Source organism: Falco naumanni, chromosome 10 (assembly GCF_017639655.2).
Source record: "Falco naumanni isolate bFalNau1 chromosome 10, bFalNau1.pat, whole genome shotgun sequence".
NCBI classification, from domain to species: Eukaryota; Metazoa; Chordata; class Aves; order Falconiformes; family Falconidae; genus Falco; species Falco naumanni.
The window spans coordinates 1,348,071-1,371,528 of record NC_054063.1 but is presented as its reverse complement, the minus strand read 5'-3'; the positions used below and the strand labels follow the sequence as shown (position 1 = coordinate 1,371,528).

Sequence of the window (23,458 nt, the reverse complement as noted above, 5' to 3'; positions counted from 1 at the left end):
ACCTAGTAACAATACTGGGAGTTACTTGACTGAGAGCCAGATACTGTTTTTGGAAATACAAAAATAATCAGCACTCCTAAGGAAGGAAAACAAACACCCTGCCAAGCAGTAGTAAAACTCTCTAAACAAATGCATTCTGCCATAATGGGACACTTGCACAGATAAACGTGGCAGTCCTGATTTCTAAATTGCTTGGAAAAGGTGGCACGCTGTTTCAGGCTGAGGATAAGTATGTGGGAGTCAGCACGGGTTTATGCCCGACTAAATTTTTGGAGGTCATCTGTGAGGATGAAGACCCTAAACCCCCACTGGGGAAAAGTACCGTGTCATACATGCACACACACCCCCCAGCCCTGTCTGCTGCTGCCAAGCAGGTCACTTGACAGCCAGGTCAGCCCACAACTCGCACTCATACCTGTGGGGCTGCTGAAGAGCCATACAGGACAAAACCTTTGCAAACAATTTATTAAGCACTTGAATTTCCAGGGCCTCTCAAAGGGACTGTTTATTAGAGCAACTTTGATTAGGGAATGAACTTGAAGCACAGTAACTATTATTCTTTCTTGCAGGCTCCTCATTGCTGCTTGCTGTTAGAGCTTGCATTTTCCCATGGGTCAATTTTTTTGCTCTTCACACGGAGCCACCTATGTGGAATACTCCTATAGATCTGGATGACAGAGCACCAACTGCAATTACTGAATTTGGGACTGCTGAGTGATCATACTCCTGAAGACTTCTACATCTCCTGTACTAACGCGGCAGAGAGATTATACACACAGCCCTTGTAAAGTAGGTCAATTTTAATAACCCTTTCTGCTTTGTGTTCACTCAGCATATTCTATAGGCCAGCCCATTTTGCTCTGTTAACTGCTAACAGTCACTAGCGCTGTGTAAGGGAAGCTAACAGCCCCTGCTGTACTCTCCCCAGGCCATCATCACTGTGTTTTGTTTCACAGTGATCTGCTTACCTCTGGCTCACCTCCACTGAAGCAGGTCTTTCAGCGTGAGCCCAAAGGTAACGGACGGAGCTTAGGAGTCTGTAGCAGTGGCAACAGTTTCTAAGGTGCAACTCACCTTTGCTTATTGCCTTTAGGTAAAGTGTACGTATGTGCAGCTGAAGTTAGAGTAGGTCAGAGTGGGATGCTGTTGGTCACGTGTGGTTTTTGAATGACAACACTGTTCTCAGAGATGCTGCTCCGCTGAATAAAGGCACCCCAACCTAACTCCTGAGAGTAGCTGCCAGGACAAACAAACTTCAGATACCCACTCCCTCCTTACCTTTCCATGGCTCTCCCATCGCTGCAGGCAGGGGTGGCACAGCCTGCAGCACCTTCTGCATGGCCAGGAAAGGAGTTATCGGCACTGAACCTGCCTCCTCTCCTATACACATCTGCATCTCTCCATACATCATCTCTGCAGCCTTTGCACCAAGTGCTTGAGTTCACAGAACTTGAATGGGGAGAAGAAAAAGCAAGCCTGGAGGTTACGCCGTGCTGTTCCTTATTCCCTTCCACATATAAAACCTGCTCCAGGAGAGCTGCCTCTCGGCTCATTTCACTCCTTGCTCCCCTTTCCCACTCCCTCAGGCAGAAGTTACCTTGGGCGCTTCTGGCAAACACATGCGTCTTACAGCTCTGAAGCCATTTATAAATAGATTTTTATTTATAAAGTCAATTTACATAAAATATGATACTCTTTTAAAAACTGCATATGTACAACTTAAGAAATCCTAGCAAGTGCATACAAAAATGCCTTCAATACATTTTTTTTAAAAAAGAAAACTTCAGTTTTCAGAGAAGTGGACCTTCACACCAGGCAAACTCAGACACCACGTTAAGACACAACAGAACTTTACAGTCTTTTACTAAAGTGTTTGGAGAGGGTAAAACCCCACCTGTTTATCTAAACAGAGTATGTTCCCCAAACGTGCTGGCAGCGTCGGGGAGCGGGGGAACCGGGCTTGCTAAAAATAGAACCGTCTCCTCACCCCTTTCTCTAAGGTTTCTTGTACAAAAATAAGTCTTCATACACCAGTGTTCCTGTAGTCAGTTCAAGTTACATATAAAATAGAATCCGGCACGATAAAAAAGCCCCTCCCCCTCCAGAAACAAGGAAGCATCAGGTGGTTGGACTCTCTCTTCTTCCCCCAGGCGCCCGGGCCGGGTCCCCTCCGCTCGGGCACCCATCACCCACCGGGCACCCATCGCTTCCCCGCCGGCGGGCGAGCCCGGCGAGCCAAGTGGCCAGCGGGGGGGCAGGAGGGTGTTCGGGTTTTTTTTTGCGGGGGGATGGTGACGGCTGCGGAGAGATGCGGAGAGCGCCGGTGGGTCCGTGCCCGCTCCCCCAGCGCAGGGGCACGGGGGGAGCGGTGCCCACCCCCCGCCCCCACCCCCGCAGCCCCCTCACCTCCCGCAGGGTCAGATGCTCCCGAGCCAGCTGGTGAAGTCCAGCAGCTCCCGCTCCTCGGGGCTGAGCGCCGCGTCGTAGCCGCTCTCCTCGGAGGAGCACGGCGAGCCGGGCACGGAGGAGGCGAAGGAGGGCGACGCCGAGGAGTAGCCGCCGCCGCCGCCGCCTTCCCCGCCGGCAGCCCGCCCGCGGCCGTCGGGGAAGGCGGCGTCGTGCTCGTCGAGGAGCCGTTGCAGGGCGCGGATGTACTCGACGGCGGAGCGGAGGGTCTCCACCTTGCTCAGCTTCTTGCTGGCGGCGCCGTGCGGGACGTGCTGCCGCAGCGCCGCGAAGCCCAGGTTCACCAGCCGCACGCGGTTGCGCTCCCGCTCGTTCCGCCGGGCCACGGCCGCCGCCGCCGCGCCGGTGCCGGGCAGGGCGGCCAGGGCCAGGCGGCGCTTGCAGCGCAGCAGCTCGGGGGAGGCGGGCCGCCGGCGGCCGCGGGGGGCGGCGGGGGGCAGCGGCGGCAGGGCCCCGCCGTTCATCGCCGGGCGGCCACGGCGGCGGGTGGAGAGCGCGCGCAAAAAACAGTAAGGCTTTTCTAAAACCGAAAAGAATTTAAAACAATTTTAGGAAAACTGAACTTAACGCGGGGAGAGTAAAAAAAAAGGGGGGGGGGGAGGGGGGCGAGCAGCGCGGGGGCGCTCGGTCAGCCGGTCGCTCGCCCTCCCGCCCGCCGCCGCTCTGCGCCCGCCGCCGCCGCCGCCCGGCCCTTATCAACGCGCCGCGCGCGAGCCCCCGCCGGCAGCACGCGCCGCGCACGCCGCGCCACGCGCGCAAACCCCCCCGCCCCCGCGCGCGCCCCCGCCCCCGCGCGCGCCCGGCGCGTGGCGCAGCCAAACAACCCCCCCTCGCGCCCCCCTTTTCCAGGCCCCCCCCCCCCCTCCCTCCCCGGGAGCGGCCCCGCTGCCCGGCCGCCCCTCGCAACTTTTGTCCTGAAACCCCCGCTTCTCCTTCTCTGGGCTTAATTTTTAATTTTAATTTAATTTTCATTATTGGCGGGGGGAGGGGCCGCCCTCCGGCCCCGCCCCCGCCCAGCGGCGCTGTGCCAGCCCCCGGCCCGGCCCGGGCACCCCGTGGGGGCGGCCGGCAGGAGCGGCGCGGGCCCGCGGGCTTTGCCGGCGGGGGGGCAGCCCCGGCCCGTGGCGGGGCGGTGCGGGGTGGTGCGGGCCGGAGTGGTGCGAGGCGCGGTGCGGGGCGCGGAGCGGGGTGCGGGGCGGACCTGAGCGAAGCGGTGCGGGGCGGTGTGCGCAAACCCCCTGGTACCCAAAGTGGACGGCGGCGGGGTCCACGCTGTCAGGGCGGCTGCGGGTATAAAGGCGAGTGCCGAGGGTAACGGCGCCGAGAGAAGGAGAACGCAAAATGTGTGTGGCTGCGGGCTGCACCCGGGGTCGCCTGCGCCGTCGCCAGCCGTGCCTCTCGGGGGTCCCAGCCGTGCCTCTCGGGGTCCCCTCGGCAGGCCTGGCATCCCGTTGGGCGGGGGCAGCGGCGCGGGAAGGTGCTTTCAGGAGCTGCTGCTCGGTACCTCGGGCGCTTGGGATGAGAAACAGCTCCCGCTGTGTTTTGCTAATTAAACAGGGGGGATGCGGGGGGGTGCGACATGCACCCACCGCCCAGAGCTGTGGTGCCCTCTTGGCTTCAGCACGGCTTGCAAGGTGTGCTGTCCCTGGGGCTTTGCTCCCGCCCAGCCAATAAAAACCCCAGCAAAACAACAACCCCTCCAAAACCCCAGTGTGATACTAAAACATCTCTGCCAGGCCCTTTCACTGCCTCGGTCGGCTCAGGGCCTTGCCGCCTTGCCCCCCCCGTGCCACCTTCCCAGCTGGTGCCCGTGTGGACCCTCGGTGTCACTGTCAGAAGGTGGTGGAGGCCGCTCGCCCACCTGAAGGTTTGCAGCAGCTGTTAATTACAGAAGTGCTAATTGCCTTCTGCGGGCTCTGCCCTCACCCAGAGGTGCGCGGGCAGAGGGGTTTGAGGCAGCTCAGTTACAGAGCCCCATTTGTGGGCAGGGAACACAACCCCTTCTTAGGAGGATGCTCAAAGCTGGTGCCTCTGGCAGCAACTCAATGGCAGGGACGTGTTCGGCAGAGCCGGCACCGCACGGGTGCCAGCAAGGCTCTGCGGCACGGTTTGGGTCTCTGAGTAAGGATCTGCATCCCCTTGGCTCCCCTGAGCTGCTCTGGTGCTGCTCCCAGGGTGTTACCTAAGCCAAAAGTAATGACACAAAGAGCCGTCTGCAAGTTCTAGATGTGACATGGCAGAGGCTTTTTTCTACTCGCACAGGGTCTTTAGGGAGCAGCAAGGCTTCAGAAGAGAAATGTTTTTCCCAGCAATGGGTTGCAACAGCAGCAGGTTGAAGGAGCAAGCCCACCGCAACATCACAGGCAGCCAGGCTGGAATTCCTGGAAGTGATGGGAAGGAGCCTGCGAGCGCTCTGCAGGTCTGGCAATCCCACTCAGGCATGCATCAGGCTCAGTGCCCAAATTCAGCAGTCTGGAGACTCTCTTGACTGTGGCGTAGGCCTGGGGTGAAAACAGTGAGTAGCCCCTGAAGGGTTGGGCCCAAGAGGAGCGGCTCGAGGCGCGTGGCGTTCCCGGTGGGTTCCTGGGAAGTGCAGGGAGCTGCTGGCACGTACCACACACTGGCGTGTGCCAGCCGGCACAGGCAGCTCGCTCGGCACAAGCCATGCAATGCTGGCACCTGTCCAGCACCGGCGAGGCTGGCACGGGGGGCTTCCCTCATCGTCACCCTCACAGTGGCTTAGGCAGAAAGGGCATGACTGCAACAGAGTAATACCGATGTTCTTTTATTACCCCATCTTTAATTTCTGGTGCAAGCCTTTCTCACAGGAAAGAGGAAGCTGCCGTCTTTGAAGCTTTTCAAGAGAAAACCTCCCATATCGAAGAGCCATGCTCAAGAGTAATAACTGGATTCTTATTGTACAAAAATAACGACAGGGATTTTTTTGTCATTAGTAACCCACAGTTCAAACACCAGTAAATCCAGTCTCGAGGGAGAGCGTGCGGCCTCCAGACCCAGTGGTTGCACACTCAGCTCGGGGACCAGCTTGACTTGTCCAGGTTGGCTGCCGGGCTGCTGGTCGCGACGCGTGTTTCCAGCCAGATGTGACCGTCCAGGCCAGGCCTGAGCATGGCACAAAGCAACTACTTACGCTTCCTTAACCACGCAGCTGGCTTCCCGATGGTCTGAAGGAAGGCAGGTATACCTCGTACTCTGAGAAATGTAATCTTATTTGAAATCTCTTTGTAAAGTTCATGCCTATGTAAGATCCAGTAGAACAAGACATCATTAAACACATTCTGTGTTCACAACCAACTTCCTGATCGTAATCTGGGGAGAGAGAGCATCCAGCGATGTGCTACCCGTCCCCAGGGGGTGGGGAGAAGAAATTCTTCTCTCCTGGCACAGGTAAGGCAAAAGCGGTAAGTGCGTGGTTGGCGTGGGCACCTCGCAGCCCTGCCTGGCTTTGGCCAGTGTGGTGCAAGGTGGGCGAACTCTGCTCGGAGAGAGGGGAGCTCTACGCTGAAGGGCCCCCAGCCCCGATGCTATACGTTATTTCTTGCATCTGCCAAAGGTGAGAGCAAAACGGTGCCACCTGCTCCGGCACGTGTGTCAGCTGAACGTGGCAGGCGAGGTGCTGGGTCAGTCCCACCATCACCCATGTGTCACAGGGGGCCGACGGGAGCTCTTTAAAATTTTTTGCCAAAACTTTCTGGAGCTCAGTGGAAAGCAATAGAGGTCCCGTTGCAATAAGGCTCGGGAGGGCGAATGCAGAAATAAACAGCGATGGGCAGTTGAGCAGCCCCGTTCCTGGCGAGCTTGTGAATCCCCGTTTGCCGGGCTGGGCTCTGCTTGCACAGCTTTTGTGTGGAGCGGGCAAGAGGGAGCAGGGCTGGAGCTGTGTCTTAGGTCCCTTGCTTGCACAGCTAGCGCCCAGGGAGTTATGGTTTGCCATTAGATACCATGGGGAAAAGAAAAAAGAATTTAAGGGGGGGTGTGTGTGTGCGCGCATGCTTTAGAGCTAGGAGTACAGTTGTTTCACTTTCTGGGGGGAAAGATGTTTATTTGAGTTTATTCTTTGAAGGAAACTCCCTGTCTTCAGCTTACGCTCTTTTCAAATGTAGTCTTCCTTGAGCTTGATGAACCTTTTTTAATGACTCTTCTGACTTTTATTTGCTCACCTATAATTAATTTCAAAATGTGTGGGAATCACTGGAGGATTTCTGAGAAACACTTTGGAAATAATAGTGAATAACAGAGTCCTTTGGAGACCTTATGATTTCTCTCCAGTTTTGTTTCTTCCAAGGCAGCCTCCGGCCAGCCTTGTTTCCATTCACAGTGGAGCTGTATGGAGCATCTGAAGCCTGGCAAAGCCCAGCACCTCCCCCTTTTCTCCTCTCCTTCCCTTCTTGAAAAGAGACAGCCCTGGGTTTAAAAGTTGATTTTTAGCTTTGATGGTGCGTATGTGCTATATGAATGCTAAGCAGCCTTTACAATGCATCCTAGTGATGCGCCCCGGAAGGCAGGCGCGGGCTGTGAGGTTTCCCTGGCTTCCCGTCATTCCTACAGCTTCAGTGCAGTTTGATACGGGCATGTTTTATTTACGAGCAAGCTCTGGAGGGAATATAGCCGTGTTACGGGCTGAGGGACCGAGTGGGCTCAGCCAGTGACACTTGTAAATCTGACACATTTGGAGCTATTTTCTACCGTGGAGGAGAGGTATTTTCCCTAACCATGGTGTGGGCTGGCAAAGGAGGAGGCTCCCGAGAGGTGGCAGGCACCTGGCACGGATGTGTCCTGCCTGGATGGTGGGTGTAGTTTTGCCTCCCAGGGCAATGTCATCTTTCCTGGCCTCCAGCCCATCCTTTCGGGGGAGTGTGAGTAGCAGCGCAGCAAAGCCGAGGAGGAGATCTCTCTTACCTGCTGCCTGGCCAGAGCTGAAGCCGCTGGGGCTGCGGTGCTGCTGTGGCATCGTTGGAAGCTGCACCGATGGAGCAAGAGCCAGAAAAGTGGTCAGCAAGAAAACACTTGCATGAATTCAGCATCTTCTCCTCCATTTATATTTAGCCTCCCAAGTTCCCCCCATGCTGCATTAACACATCAAATCCCCCAGCTTTTAGGACATCCATCTGGCAGTATGGGCAGCATTTCCCTCCAGATCGGAAGAGGGCTGGAGGTTTTTAGCTCTGCAAAAACACATGATCTGGCTTTGTTCCCTTTTTCAAACCAATCTTTTCCTTCTGGATGAGGTGGCACATCCTTCCGACACCCATGCAGCTGGGGATGCTGGTATGTATTTTCACAGCCTAATAGAAGGCTGCAAGCTGCCACAAGGCTAGAGGAAGAGGGCACCCGGGCTCCCCGGGTTATTTTCAGCCTCCCTACCCTCTTTCCATGCTCTGGCTGATAACCAGAGATAAGGGAGGAAGCCACAGGCAGCAGCTGTGGTCACCTGTGGTTTTTGCACCACGTTCGCGAGCGATAAGTTGTGCTCTTGCAAAGGGGACCAACTGATAAAACCTGGCAGGGCGGGCAGGAGGCCGAGTCACACCAGAAATGCCATGCTGCTGCCCAGCCCACCGCCAGCCTTGCCTCTCTTCCCGCTGGGATGGGGCTGGGGAGACACCCTACTGCTCGCCAGGGCTCCCTGGGCAGAGAGCTGCCGAGGCGGGTGTGTGCCAGCGACAGGGCGCCCAGAGGAGGTTGAATCCCGTAGGAGGTGAGGTGCTGTGAAGCCTCCCTTCTGATGGCCACAGGTGAGATGGGTGTGCGTGCTCCCCCTGCGCTCGCTTCCGTAGCGCCCTTGGATGTGCCAGATGTGCCTCCCTCGAACAAAGCCCAACCTCTTCATGTCCCAGCTCTACTAACGCTCCTAGTAGAGACTTCTTTTGCGGGGTGGAGTAACTTATTTTGCTCTTATTACTTTTTGACATTAGAAATTCTACCAATGCTCCTACTATTGACTCTTTTTTCGGGGGTGGAGTAACTTCTTTTGCTCTTATTTTTTGATGTTAGAAATTCACGTATGTTCTGCCCCAGACAGAAATCTTTCAAGCCATACCTGTGTGGGATAAAGAGTAAGACAGAGGAAAGGGAAACAGCAAAAACCCCTTCCACCTGCAAACCCGGCGCAGTGCCCGAGCACAGAGGGAGCTGGTGCAAACGCAGGGTGCTGAGCACTGGAGGCGGGAGAAGCATCAGAGGACGTGGGCAAACTACCCAGGAACAGGCGTCCCGCAGCCAGACAGGGGAATCCCGGGATTAAGTGCAGGTGTTCAAAGCTACGGAGCTGCTGTGGGAGCTCGGCGGGGCGGCGAAGGTGCCCTTCTCTAGGGCAGGAGACACCAGGAGGTAGAGCATCTTTTGTGGAGCGGCTCGGAAGCCTTTCAGGGGGTGTAGCTGATGATCTGATGACCTCTCAGGTGGTCCTGTGGGAAGGTGCGAGACTCCTGCGGGGATCGAGGAGACCTTTGTGGAGCTGGGAGGGCACTGCCCAGCTCTTCCCTTCGGAAAGCCCCTGGCGCCGGGCGGCCCGTGGGGAAGGGGTTCCGCTGGCCTGTGGGGACCCCTAGCGTGAGCTCTGCCTTCGCACAGGGCGCTTCGGTGGCACGTCTGTAGGGCTGGGGGCGACCTGGGGTCTAGGGGAAAGGGCTGCGTGGCTCTTCTCTTGCCCCCGCTGTGAAACGGGCTCCAGGCGTGCCCCGGGCAGGTGACACGGCTGTGTCCCGGCTGCTAACGCTCCGCCGCTCTCGGCCGGGCTCCCCCCGCCGGTTTACACACTGAGCCGTGCCCCGGACCCTCCTGCAACCCTTGCAGAGGTGGCCCGTAACTCCGCCTGTGCACCAGCCCTGCAGCCCTTACACCAGCGGGCACCCACCTTGAACCCGCAGGAGCGGAGTGGACACAACTGTCCGTCCGTCCCACAGCACCAGAAGAAACGATGGGAGCCAACAGCTCCGCGTCCTGGGGCCGTCCGAGCCCCAGCGCCGTGTCTACAGGGCACTCTCCCCTCCCGGCCCGTCCCCAGGTGCCCAGCTGCTGGACTGGGGGGGCTGGGCATCAGCGGCCTGGCCAGCCTGCTGCCCTCTGCGCAGTCCTCACGGCTCTCCTCCCCTGCTGCCCACTCGTTGGTTTTCCTTGGGTGGTTTCCAGCTGGCGGCTGGAGCAGGAAGGTCTCTGTGTGCCCGTGGGTACACCAGTGTCTCCCACTGGGCATCAGGGACCCACCAGCCACAGGGGATGCCTGTTCCCAGAAATGGCTGTGGCAGCTCCCACTAGTGCCTCGGGAGATTGCAACCAAGTCGTTTTGCAAGAAAGCTTGCAAGACAGCTAGCGATGTAGCCAGAAAATCATGACACGCTTTTTCACGTGCACATGGCTTTGTGCAACTCACTTTCTCTTGCTTCTCTTTGCTCTGTAAAATGCATCTTCCTTCCTTTTTTCACTCCCCTCCTCCTCCTCCTTTGTCATTTTCCTGTAGCTGGTTACTGGCGTGGGATGGTGTCAACTTTCCCCTCCTTTCTTTGCCACCTGGGGGGAGTGCAACCATTTTCCATTCTTCTGTTTCACCTCTTTTCCACTGCTCTAGCTCCAAAACTAAGGATGATTAAGGCACTCGCTCAGTCTCCCTTTGGCCAGGTTTTTCTTGAGGCTTCTTTGCGATTTGCTTTGGGGAAATATGCATCCAGCAGGCAGCTGGTTTTGAAGACCAGAAGTCACCTGAGTCTTCTGTAGCCTTGGGTCTGTGGGGTCTTCAGTGCTAGGGGAGGGGAAAGGATGGAGTCAAAATGTCCATGGACAGTGAGGGTCTCCTGAGCAGGGGGTTATATTTACATATAACCTTTTCCCTGAATAAAATATTGCCAAAGGGATTTTTTTCCCTGTTCTGCAAATGAAAGTTTTTATAGAGTCTCAGCCAAAGGTTATTGCCATGGGGTGGTTTTTAAATGGGGAGGGAAGACTCATATGCAGAGTTTTTTTGGGGGGTTGGTCTCTCTTTTAAACAACAAGTTATTTTTTTCTAAATCACATTTTCCTAAACTTTTCCCCAAGATACTATTTATGCAGTTCTTAAAAAAAAATGGTTAGTGACAACGTTCATCAAGCAAAACTGCATCCCAGTGAAAGCGAAAACCAGAGTATTTTGATACTGACTCTTGACTGAATAGTTTGAAAATTTTTTTTAAAAAAAAACTTTGCTCCAAACTCCGTGACAGGCTGTTTTTTCTGTCTGCGTTTCCCCCTTCCCCAGCCGGCTGTGTGTCGGAGCCGACGGCAGCGCACCAAGAACCAGGGCAGAAGGCGGCTGCTCTAAACAGGATTTAATAACGGGGCAGGAGGAGGTACAACGGCACGTGGTGGGAACTCGGCTTCCCGAGAGGCCCCGCTGTGGCCATGCCTCCCTTTGGTGGGAACCCAGGCTTTATCAAGAGCTGGAAGGACCAGCTGCCGGCTCTCTCTGGGGACAAGCAGCCATGGGACTGAGGTGCGGGATGAGGAGCACCAAGTGCCAGCTGCTGGTGACCAGCCTCTGCGTCATGGTGAGCAGGCAGGTTTGGGGGGGGATCTCTGCAGAATCGTGGTGAACTGCTGCCTTTCCCGGCCCCGCTTGCAGAGGGTCGGGTTTTCCCACGTTGTTTTTCGCGGGTGGAGGGCAAGCAAAGCCAACTGCCCGAGATATCATTGCATGCTGGGCGGTTATCGCTGGCTGCCAGCATCGCCCCCCTGCTGCTGATAGACTTCTGGTTTCTCAGGGCTCTCACGCTGATGCAGCTCTTTCACAACCCAGTGGCCGCCTGGAAGGAGAAAAGAAAGGCTGCGGCGGCAGAGCGGGTGGTTTTCAGCAAAAAGATGGTTGCTCCCATCTACTGGAGCAAAAGAGGGAGGAGGGACCTGCTGCAGCCACGCTTGTTGCTGCGGGGGTGGTCGGTGGCAGGTGGGATCAGTGAGGACGTGAAACCACACGGCTTCGACAGAAGCATACAGCAGAGCCTGTGGATCTGCACTGCAAAGTGAAAGCAATGCCAGGGATCCTTTGTGCTTTGAAGCAAATTCAAGGGGAGCTTCTTGGCACCTGATGGTAGAGCCAATGTGAAATGGTGGAAACTGGGGAATGCTTCTCCTGGATGGTTTCAAGTTGTACGCGCTTGTTGCCTTTTGACTTTACCAAAACTTGCAAGCTTAAAAAATAATAATAATCTGTATTTAGTTCAAAGAGGGTTGGTGGCTTGGAAAGAGTGTAATTAAAAGGTAACCCCTTATTCTGAGCTGCAGGTGAAACTTACAGTTTGTCCAAATTTCAACATTTCAAGACCATTGGCTGTAGTGGCTGTCGGTTGTTCTCTCTTCCAAATAAAAATATACGTTGTTTGGAGGAAATCAAAGGAGGATTGGTACCAAATATCTTTAGAGGAGGTGTTAAGGCACAGCTGCTGTGGGTGGCTAGAATCACGTTATTGCTGTTGGGAGGATTTTAGACTGGTGTTTCTCAGAAATCAGAGCTAACTGGTGTTACACGGCATTTTGCTGGGCGTGGGTCGAGATACGCAGTAATGGGCAGCATGAAGGATCAGTAGTTGCCACGAATTAGGTTACTTATAAGGAGAAAATGCTCCAGTTTGGATGTATTTAGCCTCCAAAACTGTAAGTCTCCAGCAAAAGTTATTAGAAAATGTCATGAAGTGGGGATTATGTTGACACCAGACTGTCACATTTAACACAGGGATAACTGCCTTGTGTTTCCATATTGTAAAGGCATAAAATAATGAAACCTTACCTTAGGAGCTAGGACTGGCCTCACATCTTGTATTTTCTAGGTTCATTACACTGGAGCTGCAGCTGTTTTTAACTGTCCCGCTCGCTGTTGGTGCCTCCGTCCCAGCTCTGCCACCGGCCATGCTGCAGGGAGCCCTGCCCTAGAGCCAGGTGCCCTCGGGAATGTTCCCACTCCACCGCCTGGACTAGCTCTGGGCAGCACGGAGGGTAGCGTGTCGGTAGTCATCCCATGCCTTAGGCATACCAGTGCTCTCAGGGATGGGGCAGAAACACGGGTGGCCCAGCAGCATGTTGCGGAGACAGAAGCCAGCACGGATTACTTAAGGGTAGTACAAGACTCAGCTCCTTGCACTCCACGATAGGAAACACAGCCAACAGCCGGCAATGGGACTAGCCTTGCAAAGAGCAAAGCAGACAACATCATCCCTGCCCAAAACCACTACTGAAGTGGTCTGCACTCGTAACTGCACGTGTGTACTCTGCAGAGTGGGGGTGGGGCTGCATGGGTGTGCTGCATCGTGTTTCCTTCACATGGTAGGAATTTCATCCATGGACATCAGCCAAGAGACCATGGGCTGCGTGGTGTCACGTGTGCTCATTATGGAAGGGAGAAAAAGATCCTTAGTATGGTTAAGTGTATGGGGTTTGTCCCTTCATTTGTGTTTTGGGGTGCATGCAGTGGTCTTCAGATGATCATGCTCTGTGCATGTGTGTGGGGCTCAGGAGTACCCCCACACACCTCAAAGCTCTGTGTGTGCTCTGCAGGAGCTGCTGCCTGGTAAATCCCTTCCTAAAACGCTTCTTTTCCAGCTGCTGGGGTTGTCCGTTGCCACGCTGAGCACAGTCACCCACTACGGGCTCCATTTCACCATCATCAGCGACATCTCCCTGGACAGTAACTCCTACAGGGCCATCCACCATGCAGGTACGTCATGGGCACAGCCCAGTGAGACCTTTGGTGAACCCAGGAGCTGCACAATCCCCTAAAGCAACTGAAAAAAATGCAGAGGTAATGCAGGAGGAGGCAGGGTCTGGTTTTTGGAGGATGGATTAGGACTAACAGTCCCACGGGCACTTTATTTCTTTATCAGATCCACACGCCTGGCACCGAAGGGTGCTGTGGGAGCACTGGGTGCTCAGGCACTGCTGTGTTCATTCCTGTCCCTCTGTTCACTGTCTCTCCATCCTTTCCCTGCGCTGTGGTGACAGCTCAGGGGGGCGCAGCCGCAGACAGACCTAACGGTACCGTGGGGCTGGCTGGGCCCTGGGAGCGTGGGGAGAGGGACATTTACAGGAGTTGAAGAAGAGCACAAAAATTGAGGCTGGGGGGAAAAATGTGTGGAAATACCTGGGTCTGGAGGAAATGTGAGGTTTTTTTCCCTACACAAGGAAGAAATATAAACTGAGTTTCAGGTACAAAGCTAGAGCAAAGAGATGAGAACAGCCCAGCTACTAAAATACTCTGCTTGCCTCTGCTGCACATGCCCCTGCTGCTTCTCCTGAGTATTCTCTGGACTTAAACACTCTCATACCCCTGTCTAAATCCTGGTTCTGAATTTCAATTGAACAAGGCAGATGTAAAAGCCACGTTAGTCCAAAGCTGGGGTGCAGCCCTGCCCCTTTCCTGCACACCCCGGGGGTTCTACAGACTGGCCCTCTCCGGTGGCAGCTGCCCCTCCAGCGATGCTCCCACTTTGTTTGCTCGCCAGCGTTTACCCTGCACAGCTGGCCCCGAGCGAGTGCTGCAAGGCCCTTGGCAGCGCTGTGGTCCCTGAGCCCTGCCCCAGGGTGCTGGCTGTGGCCCTGCCTCAGCCAGGAGGAAACCAGAGGGCAAGTGTTGCACCAGATTAGCAGCGCACAAAGTCGCGATAGGGGCCGTGGGACAGCTGCGGCGCACCAGCTCCCCCCACCCCCACCCCAACGCTGGGAGATCCTTATCAGACTGCTGCAATAATTGACAGCTTACGGTCTGCCAGGTGGACTGTCACCCTTTTTGAGTGCTTTGCTCTGCTGGAGCCGTGGGAACCACTCAGAGGTTTACAGCCAAGCATACACAGAGGGGGAGTAATGAATAAATTATAAACCAATTTCAGTTCTGCAACCTGGCCTTCTTGGACCAGCTCCCCAAAATGCACTTTTTGGTCCCAGTCTGGGTGAAAACATCAGACCAGGCCTCTGTTAGCCCTGAAGTCTTGGTGTCTGACCACAGCTCCCATGTCCAACTTCCTTCCAGCTTTCTACGTTGGGATCTGCCTCAGCATGACCCTGATCCTCGCCGCCCTGCTGAGCTCAGCCGCCACGGTGCGGGAGTCGCAGTGCCTCACCGCCATGGTGCGTATCGGGAGGGACTGGCCCGGAGGGCCTTTTTGTAGCCTTGGGCTGGCACCCTGAAAATGTGGTGCTGGGGAGCCCAGGAGCATGCATGCCTGGGGAAGGACAGCCTGTTGCTCCACCCGGTGCTGCAAGGGGACATTTTAGTAGGAGGCATGACCTTAGAGTTCCTCCAGCTGAGGATTGCATCCTCCTGTACCTTGTTTCTTTTGCCAGGGTGCTGTGTATGCAGCTTTTGGAGCAGGGTCAAGGGGAGATAGGTACTTATCTGCCAGAGCAATTGCAGTGATAACTCCCAGTGTATTTTTTTTTTTCTTACCAAGTCAACATGCAGTTTGTGTGGGGAAACCTTAGCAGTGTGAGGTTGCGTCCCACATTGTTCCTCTGACTTGTGACAGTAAAGTTAGCTCCCCTCCTTCCCGTCTCACTGCAAACGTGCACCATGGTGGTGGTGCGAGGCATACAAAGCACGGCAGCAGGCACAGGGGCTTTGGCCGTCACCCTCCAAGAAGGAGTTGGAGGGGAACCACAAGAGCTGAGATGCCACCTGCCTCCGACCCGTCCCCTGCAATGCAGCACCTGCTTGGGCCCAGGCCATGCCAGCATTAGCAAACTGGACCGTGAGCTCAGCTCCATTTAAAACCGCCGCCTGCACCCAGGGTCCGGATGGTGCTGTGCTGGAGGGACGGGTGGAAAGCACTGCTCCCTGGGGGGTCACCCCCCCTGTGCGAGGGGCAGGAGTTCACAGGTAGGGTGCTGCTGTGCTTAGCAGAAGATAATTGCATTGCTGTTGTACATAAACTAGCTTTAAAGAGATTAATCTATACGATTAGAGAAAATGTTATGATGGCAGAAATGAGAAGCTTAACCTTAACACTTAGTGCAAGGCAGCAACTGAAGTTAACGTCTTCACCTTGTCGGTACAGTCTTCCTCTTTCCGAGATGCTCCGAGGGGCCCGAGTGAGATGGCTCGCCTGGGTACCGCTAGCAGAGAACCGGGAATTCCCCCCTCGTTTCCTGAAGGATCCTTTAACGTCTGCCTGCAGCTTCTGCACCCGCGGCAGACGGGACGAGGGGGCTGGTGCGGAGCGGCCCGGCGCGGCTGCCGGCACTCGGGGCCGGACCCCGCGGGAACCCCTGCGCTGCCCGGGCGCGGGCCGTGCCGCTGGGCGACAGAGGCTGGTAACGTTCCAGCCGTTTCCTGAAGGGATGGTTGAAGAACATCCCAGCGGGCTGCAGAGCTGCCGTTCTCCTCCGAGGGGCCCCCGGTGCTGCCCTCCCTCCCTCCCTGCCGGGGGCGCCCCCAGCCCCTTGGGGGTCGGCTGGCACAGCCCGGCTCTGCCCACCAAAGGACCCTCCGGCCGGCAGAAACGCCAGGCGGGCTGCCCCCCCGCCGCGGCTGCCAGCCTGCCCTGCGCGCTCGCCAGCCACGGCCCGGGACCCCGGGGGCGCTGGCGGAGGCGCTGCCCCGGCACCGGGGGCGGGGCGGCTCCCGCGCGCTGCGCGGCGGCGGGGGGATAACGGGGCGCCCCCTGCTGGGCGGGGCCGGGGGCGGGGGCAGGGCCGGGGGGCGGGGCCGCGGCAGCTCTACCCGTGCCAGGGGCGGCTCCTCCTCCGCCCTTCCCCGCCCGCGGCCGGCCCGGCTGCGCTCCGCCGCTGGGGGGGGCCGCGCTGCCTGCGCTGCCTGCGCTGCCTGCGCTGCCTGCGCTGCCTGCGCTGCCTGCGCTGCCCTCTGCTGCCCTCTGCTGCCCTCTGCTGCCCTCTGCTGCCCTCTGCTGCCCTCCGCCTACTGCTGCCCTCTGCCTACTGCTGCCTGCTGCTGCCTGCTCCCTGCCTGCTGCTGCCCTCTGACTGCTTTCCCCTGCCTGCTGCCTGTCCCCTGCCTGCTGCCCTCTGCCTGCTGCCCTCTGCCTGCTGCCCTCTGCCTGCTGCCCACTGCGTGCCCCACCAGGCCGTGGCACTCTGCCCCAGGAGGTCCAGGGGAAATGTGCTGGGTAAGGCAGCTGCCACCGTAACCGCTGCGGGGCTGGCGGCCTTCAGCAATTAACAGGGAAGCCCTGGGAAATACCCAGGAGCTGGTCACCAGCAACCACCTTCTCTGCTCCTCTTTGTTCAAGCAGCTCATCATCTTTAGTGGCACAGGGGAGCTTTGCTTGCTCCTGTAAGTTGTCCCTGCTTTGTAACCGTCAGTATCTTACAGCAAGGGCCAGCCCGCTGCTTGTTGTCCCACCAGTTCCTACCCCCTCCCAAGGCTTTTATTTAATTTCTGATCTGCAAGCAAGAGGTCCAGGCAGGGAGAGCCAGCCCCTGATGGCTGTAGTTGCAGTGTAGTTGCGATGTAGTTGCAGGAGTGGGGCTCAGCCCTGTGGGGCTCTGGAACTTGTGGCTGTCGCATCCCACCCTGCTGATCCTCACTGGGCTGTAGCTTGCAGCAACTGCCCCCCCCCAGCTTGTGGCTTTTTTCCTACTCGTTAATAGAGAGGATTTTTCACTTTCTCCCACTATTGATTTTAAAGGACTTTTCCTCTCCTGCAAAGCATGTGTCTTATTTAGAAGATCATTTAATTCACTATTTAATCAAAGAGGGAACACACCAGAGTATTGCTGCCTGACATCTGTGGCTGTATAGGAAACCAGGCCACGCTCGAGGGATGTCTGCATTGATGTGGCTAATCCACTGCAATGACCCTTGGTAAACCAGCTACCCTGGGGGGATGCTAGCCGGGATGCAGACAGGCTTAGAGAAGCATTGCCCTGGTCACTGACCTGTTTGGTGGATCCCATCTCCTTCTTGTCTCTTGGTTTCCCTAGTGGCTTTTATTTTGGTTGGGTTGTTGTTGGTTTTTTTTGTCTATTGAAATTATAAATGCTCACCCTACCTGGCTATCTGGAGTTTTGTGTATACAGAGGAGCGATCTCAGTCTTTGCAGGCCTTACTGGTGCTGTCCTGATAATGATAGTGGGTGCACAGTGGTTAGAAACCAGAACAGGTCAGATTGGTTAAAGCACTTGTATCTCAGGAGCCTGTCGCGTTGCTGCACTTGTTACCAGCATTACCAACAAGACAGACGCCGCTGTGCATCCACAGATGCTTGCGAGGAGGCTGTTTTCTAGAGAGTAACTGAGACCTTAAGGATAAAAAAAATATGTTCTAAAATCCTGGACTATTATCCCCAAAGCTCCTCTTAAACAGAGAGAGTAGTGGCAGGTTTATTGACTGTCCTCCAGTCCTGGCACACGCTGCTTTTTGGTAATCCGCAGTCTGTCACGCAGTCAGTCCTGAATGTAAACATCCTGCAGCTCTCGCAGCTGCAGAAGGCCATGTTGCTGTTGAAGGAGAGGAGAAGGAAGGAAAACTGCAGTTGCTGGTACTGCTTGTGCAAAGGAAGGACTGGCTCTGGTGGGGTTTAAGGTACCGTGTACTGTTATTGGGTCAGACGGAGGGAGGGGAGGGGGGAAAAAGTGAGGAGCAACATGTCGACCAGAATATCGCAGCTGAAATTCTTACACTTGAACGCTCCAGACTAAAAAACACTCATGTAGGGCAAAATTTATATTCAGGATGGAGCAGCTGTTCCAAGCACTGCTTGCAAACAATTTCTGTGGTAAAAAAGTCTTAGTGAATGCCTGATATAACCCAGTTTTTCACCGAGCGGTGTGCCAGTGGGGCCAGCACACAGCACAGGCTGTTTGCTTTACTGTTCCCAGGTGTGTCATGGTAGACAGGTGTGTAGAGGGTCCTTAATAACATGGCAGCACACTTCAGCATCCTGCTTTTGCAATGAATCCGTCTCTGGTAGCACTCCTGAGCGAGGCATCCAGTGGTCCCCGAGGAGCAGGCGGGCAGGGCCAATGTGCGCAGCTGGAGCGGGGGATGGATTCCTCTTCTGGGCTGAGAACACTGGCTCATGTTTGCTATGTGGAAATGCAGAAGCATCGTGTGCTTTTAGATGAACTGGGTCAGGGAGGGAAGGATGCAACCTGATGGATTCAATCTGAAATCAGCTTCCCCCTTCCCCACCCCTGGGCTGCAAAGTCTCGCGGGGAGCTGGCCTTGCCGTGGCCAGGGCAGCACCCAAAGGCAGCCAGAGCTGAGCAGGGCAAGGTCGGCTTCCTCCCTGGCGATGCAGGGGTTTGGCAGAGCTACCGAACCCAGTCTGAGCTAAAGGACCCCTCCCCGTCCGAAGCGGACCACCTTAACTAAAGGGGAAATATCAAAAACGTGAATTAAAAGACACCGGGCAACAGACAAGATGCAGTTTCTGCGGGTTCTGCCAAGCTTCTTGAAGACAAATGGTTCCTTGCAGCAAGGATGGAAACAAGGTCATTCATAAAACAGTAATTGATGTCTGGCCGGTGACAGCCCTCCGCGGGGCTGGTGGGCCTGCGTCTTGCAAAGGGAGCAGGCAGTAGCCAGCAGCCAGCTCCGAGTAGCTCCAAAGGTCCAGGACATGGTGAAGCAGCCTCGACCCTTCCACATTTTGTATGCAAAATCCACGTTGCCTTTTCCTTTTTTCCTCCAAATGTCTTCTAATGTAATTAGAAAGTTGCTCTTCCAAAAGCCTTTTGGCTGGGAAGGGGAAAAGCAGCCTATAATTGATTTATAAGATGTTCTTGGAGCCATGTAATTGCTCTGCACCGGCTGGATGGAGGGGGAGCTTCCCGAGGGGCCGTGTCTCAGTATTCCCCGAGAAGCTAGGCAGAAATAAAGGGGGAGCTGATGCTGGAGGTGAAGGACTGAGGTGTGGGGTGAGGCTGAGGAAGGGAAGATGAGAAAGAGGATTTTAATCTGCTGGGGTTTCTGGCCCCAGAGAGATGTTGGAAGTGCTGGAGCGGGTGGGGGAAGGAAGGGAGAGTGCAGAGGGAGAAGCCGGGGTGGTGCCACCGGCACGCTGTTGTTCTCACTCTCCAGGTTCGTGGTAGGTCCTCCCAATTAAACCCCTTACTGCAACAATGTGCAGAAGAGCTTTCACATTGCTATCAGCGCTGGGGTTTTCATCTGCCATAGTTTTCTCTTTTTTTTTTTTTTTTTTTCTTGACTTTGAGCTTGATTTTTTGTGAAAATGTTGACTTTGTTACGCTGTTTGTTTGGGGGGGAAGTTGTTGGAAGAGGTGCAAAATGCAGGGTCCGGTCCCAGTGAGGAGCAGCCTGAAACGCCCATGTAACCTCACCTCATCCTCCTCCAGTTTGTGCTGTTCCAGCCACATCCAGGCTTGGCTACGCTGTGCTTTGGTCCGCAGCATCTCGCCCTGCGCGCCCTTCCCCATCTTTGCTGCTTGTATCCCCCTTGTCATGTCAGCGTTTGATCAGACTTTCCTCTCATCTCCTTTAGGGTCTTCTGTTATCTCGTTTCAGCTCCTGGCAAGGCAGTGAGTGATCTCACCACCTATACAGCCAGGCAGCTGCCAGAAAAATAAAAGAGGAGAGACTGGACATACATAATTTAAGGTTTTTCGTAAGAGCTGTACCAGGATTTTCCCCAGCATCTGATGCAGAGCCTAAAAGAAGGCAGCCCCAAAAAAGTGGTGCAATGCCAATGGCAGGATTGTTCCTGGAGCAGAGCCCCCAGGCAGGGCATCATCCTGCCGCGCGCAGAGAAACACAGCAGGCAGCAGACAGACAAGAACCAGCAAAAGGCAGTTTATTGGCATGTTCACTTTCATTTCCAGGATTTGAAGTAACACATTTTCCTTTCTTGCTGCATATGGAGAAGTCTGGGGCTTTTTTCTTTTCTTTTCTTTTTTTTTTTTTTTTTAAACCATACCTTTTAAGCAAGTTTTTTGGTGAAGCAGAACTGGTAGCAGCAAAACTCTTCTTCCTCTCCTTAAGCCTGAATTTAGTAAACTTTCATGAAAGATTTAATCTTTTTGAAGTGATTTCAGCTACATCATACTATTAAAACACTCACAGAAAAAAATTAGAAACCAAAATAAGCTGCAGTCAGTTGGGTAATTTTCCCCTGCTGCATAACTTCGTGTTGGAAGAGGGACAGTTTCACGGAAAAAAGGGCAATAATTTTCGACTGGTGCTTATTCATCATCTTTCGCCATTCCAAGACTAAGCTGTGAATTCATATTTGATGAGCCCATTTGGCCTTCAAACGCTTTACAGGCACTTTTCTTTTCCTTTTTTAATTTTTTTTTTTTTTTAATGCGAACAAGATCCTTTGGTCCAGCTGTCACAACAGGCAAGCGCTGTTTACATCAGGTTTTGTTCTTTTTTTTTTTTTTTTGACCAGATTTATTCAAATAAAGAGACAATGCATGTAACTTCCAGCTCTGCTAGCCTAGGGAAGAAAAGAAGAGTCAAGCCGCCTCCTGCATCGTTGCCGTTATTGTTTAGACACTTCAGGGTCAGTTGTTGGCCTTGACTGTATTTCTGTCGTCCTTTTGTCTTAACTCGCTGGAGCTGATGGCAGGAGGGCTTGGCGTGCAGCTGCCACCCTTCTAACAGAGTGGGGTCCAGCTCCCGTTCCACAGCAGGTTGCTCTGACTCCTGGTTACTCACTTCTTCATGGGCTATTTGTGTGGGTTTTCCCCTCTTTGAAGCCGATAGCCAAGTTTTACATGCAGGGGATGGAATCCTGTGAGTAAGGACGTGCTATCTGGGGCACGGTCCTGCTGCAGAAGAGGAGCATACTGTAAATATAATGGTTTTCTCACCTTCCCCTCCCACCTCCCCCCCAAGGGGAATTTGGGCAGAACAGGTTAACTGTTCCGCAGGAAGCTAGGTGCTTTTTGGTCAACCTCTTCGAATAGCCACAGTGTAATCAGAGGGCTCCCAGTGGGGAATCACATTGTTATCTATCTAATTTCTTTTAAGTAACCAGCATTATGAGGGATATTAAAAGAAGGTGATGTTTAGCCCTAACTTCAACTAAACTTGCTCAAACGAGCATATTAAATACATCTCGACGATGTTGTCAAATGGTTATTTTTCTCCCCATGCTGTAACTGATGCTCTTTTTTCTCTTTATCCTCAGGGATTTTTCTGTTTTGCTCTGGCCTTCTGCGGATTGATCCCAGCTGCCTGCTGGAGATACACGCACAGCACGGAGGTAAGCGGTGGCTGCTAGGAAATACCACCAGCATCTCGTCAGATAGGGATCTTTCCTGTAGCAACTATTTCCCCCTTAAAAGGGACATCTGGTGGTAATTAAGCCATCCGTGCTGAGGTCTATCAGATGCATGCTCTGTCGCGTCCACTCTTTGCAAGAACGGGGCTGCCTTCCTCTGCTGCCTCCCTGATGAGGTCATCTGGAGGGAGAAGCCATGGAAACCCTCACGCAGGGCAAACGCTTTGTCCTGAAGGCAAAACAAAATGCAAGTCTTGTTTTAAATAGCTTTGGGATTTTTTTGCAGGGGGTGTTGTTTTGTTTTGTTTTAAATGAGATGCTTGACTTTCGAAAAGTTATTTCCAGCCAGCTCTAATTCCTGTTAACGTCAGTTCAGAGCCTCTATTCAGAGGCCGTGGCAGGTTGGGACTGTGCAGGTTTTCCCTGGCGATGGCCAGGAGAAACACCCAGGAGATGTGTTTATTAACCAACAGCAGTGGTACAGTAAAAGCAGTAGTGTGGAAAACAGTGGTTTGTGTTGCTGTCACGCTGGAGCAGAAAGGGAAGATTGTATGGGGTCAAATTTGCAAGAAAGCTGGGGTTTGCATTGTTAACCCAGAGGTGCATGGATGGGGTTGGAGATACGGGGTGCTGGGGAAGCTGAGTCGAGGCGTGCAGAGCTGCTGAGGGACAGCCCTGTGCATCGCAGCAGGTACCTGCCCCTGGGGCTGGGCTGGCAGGCTGCTGAACTGAAAGAAAAACAAGAAATTGAACTTCATATTTGGTAGCCTAAAGAAGTTTAGACATTTTTTTTTTTAACCCATTCCTAATCTAATATAATTTGCATTTCATATATTTATTCCTCTTCCCGTTCAGGGGAATTTGCAATTGGTCTTAATTCCCCTTCCTGCATCCCTGCACTCCAAAAAAAAAAAAAATCTAAGAGACTTAGGAGTGCAAAGAAATGCAGACTTCTTTGTTTTGAAAGCAGAACACTGACATTTTAGGCAAGTGTCCAAATTATCTAACAGTAATTCAGATAAGCATTTGGGACTTTGATGGATGTTTCATGCAGTGGGTCGGTCCCCATCTCCGTTTCATTCCTCCCCAGCCCCAGGCATCTGCCACAGCCTGCGATGCTCTGCCCAGCAATGGGGATGTGAACAACGTGAAACATCATCCTGGTGGATTAGGGACACGTTGATGCTGCCATCTCACCTCTTTAAGGTTACAGATGTTGTGGGGGATCAAAGAGCAGTGTGTCAGAAGGCTGGCCAGATTTTGCTCTGTGCTGGAGGAGCACAACTCCCTCAAAACCCCGGAAGCTCGATCCATGCTGGCACTGTGGCAATTGCACTTCTCAGGGACAAGAAGCCCTGTCCCATCATGGTTCAGTGTCTTGTACAAAAATTAAAACCCCAGTCCTTCTGGAAGCAGAAGTCGAAAGGCAAAGGCCAGGTTAAGGTAAGGGGTAAGGTCCCGCTTCCCTAGAGAGTTTGTCCAGAGCTGACCAGTGGCCACAGCAGCTGAAAATCCTCTGGCGCGTGCCGATGGCTCCACTGGATCGGGCTGAGGCACCTGCTCTCAGACAGGCACCCGCTGCCGGCCACGCTAGGAGCACCAACAGCCACGAGCCCAAAGCGATGCTTTTCCAGACGCCAAACAGCCTGTGGCTCGGGTGCCTGCGGGTGGCACCCGCTGGTGCCTTTGCCATTAATGCTCAGTGGACTTTTCCTCTGTGGATTTGTCCAGCTGCTTTGGAAACGTTAGGGCCAGTGCTGGTGGCACAGCGGCATCTTTTGTCCCTACGCTTACCTGGCTGAAGCGGAGTC

General features: G+C 54.4%; 2 protein-coding genes across 3 annotated transcripts in view; one reads left to right on the top strand and one right to left on the bottom strand.

Moving 5' to 3' along the window:
• Positions 1-1,674: 1,674 nt before the first annotated feature.
• Positions 1,675-3,112, bottom strand: ASCL2 (achaete-scute family bHLH transcription factor 2). The gene is made up of 2 exons (XM_040608705.1): positions 2,407-3,112; positions 1,675-2,298 (listed from the first exon to the last, which is right to left on the bottom strand). The coding sequence occupies exon 1, from the start codon at positions 2,928-2,930 to the stop codon at positions 2,418-2,420; it is 513 nt and encodes a 170-aa protein (XP_040464639.1). The 5' UTR covers positions 2,931-3,112; the 3' UTR covers positions 1,675-2,298; positions 2,407-2,417.
• A 1,076-nt stretch (positions 3,113-4,188) lies between these two features.
• The window catches only part of TSPAN32 (tetraspanin 32), a 37,286-nt gene continuing 18,016 nt past the window's right edge, over positions 4,189-23,458 (top strand). Inside the window, exons 1-5 of one of the 2 annotated variants that reach the window (XM_040608865.1) lie at positions 4,189-8,222; positions 10,718-11,006; positions 13,051-13,165; positions 14,474-14,571; positions 21,555-21,629. In XM_040608865.1, the coding sequence (XP_040464799.1) occupies positions 10,941-11,006; positions 13,051-13,165; positions 14,474-14,571; positions 21,555-21,629 (354 nt within the window). In that variant the 5' untranslated portion in view covers positions 4,189-8,222; positions 10,718-10,940. The remainder of the gene's footprint in view (positions 8,223-10,717; positions 11,007-13,050; positions 13,166-14,473; positions 14,572-21,554; positions 21,630-23,458) is intronic. The other variant, XM_040608864.1, reaches the window with a different exon arrangement.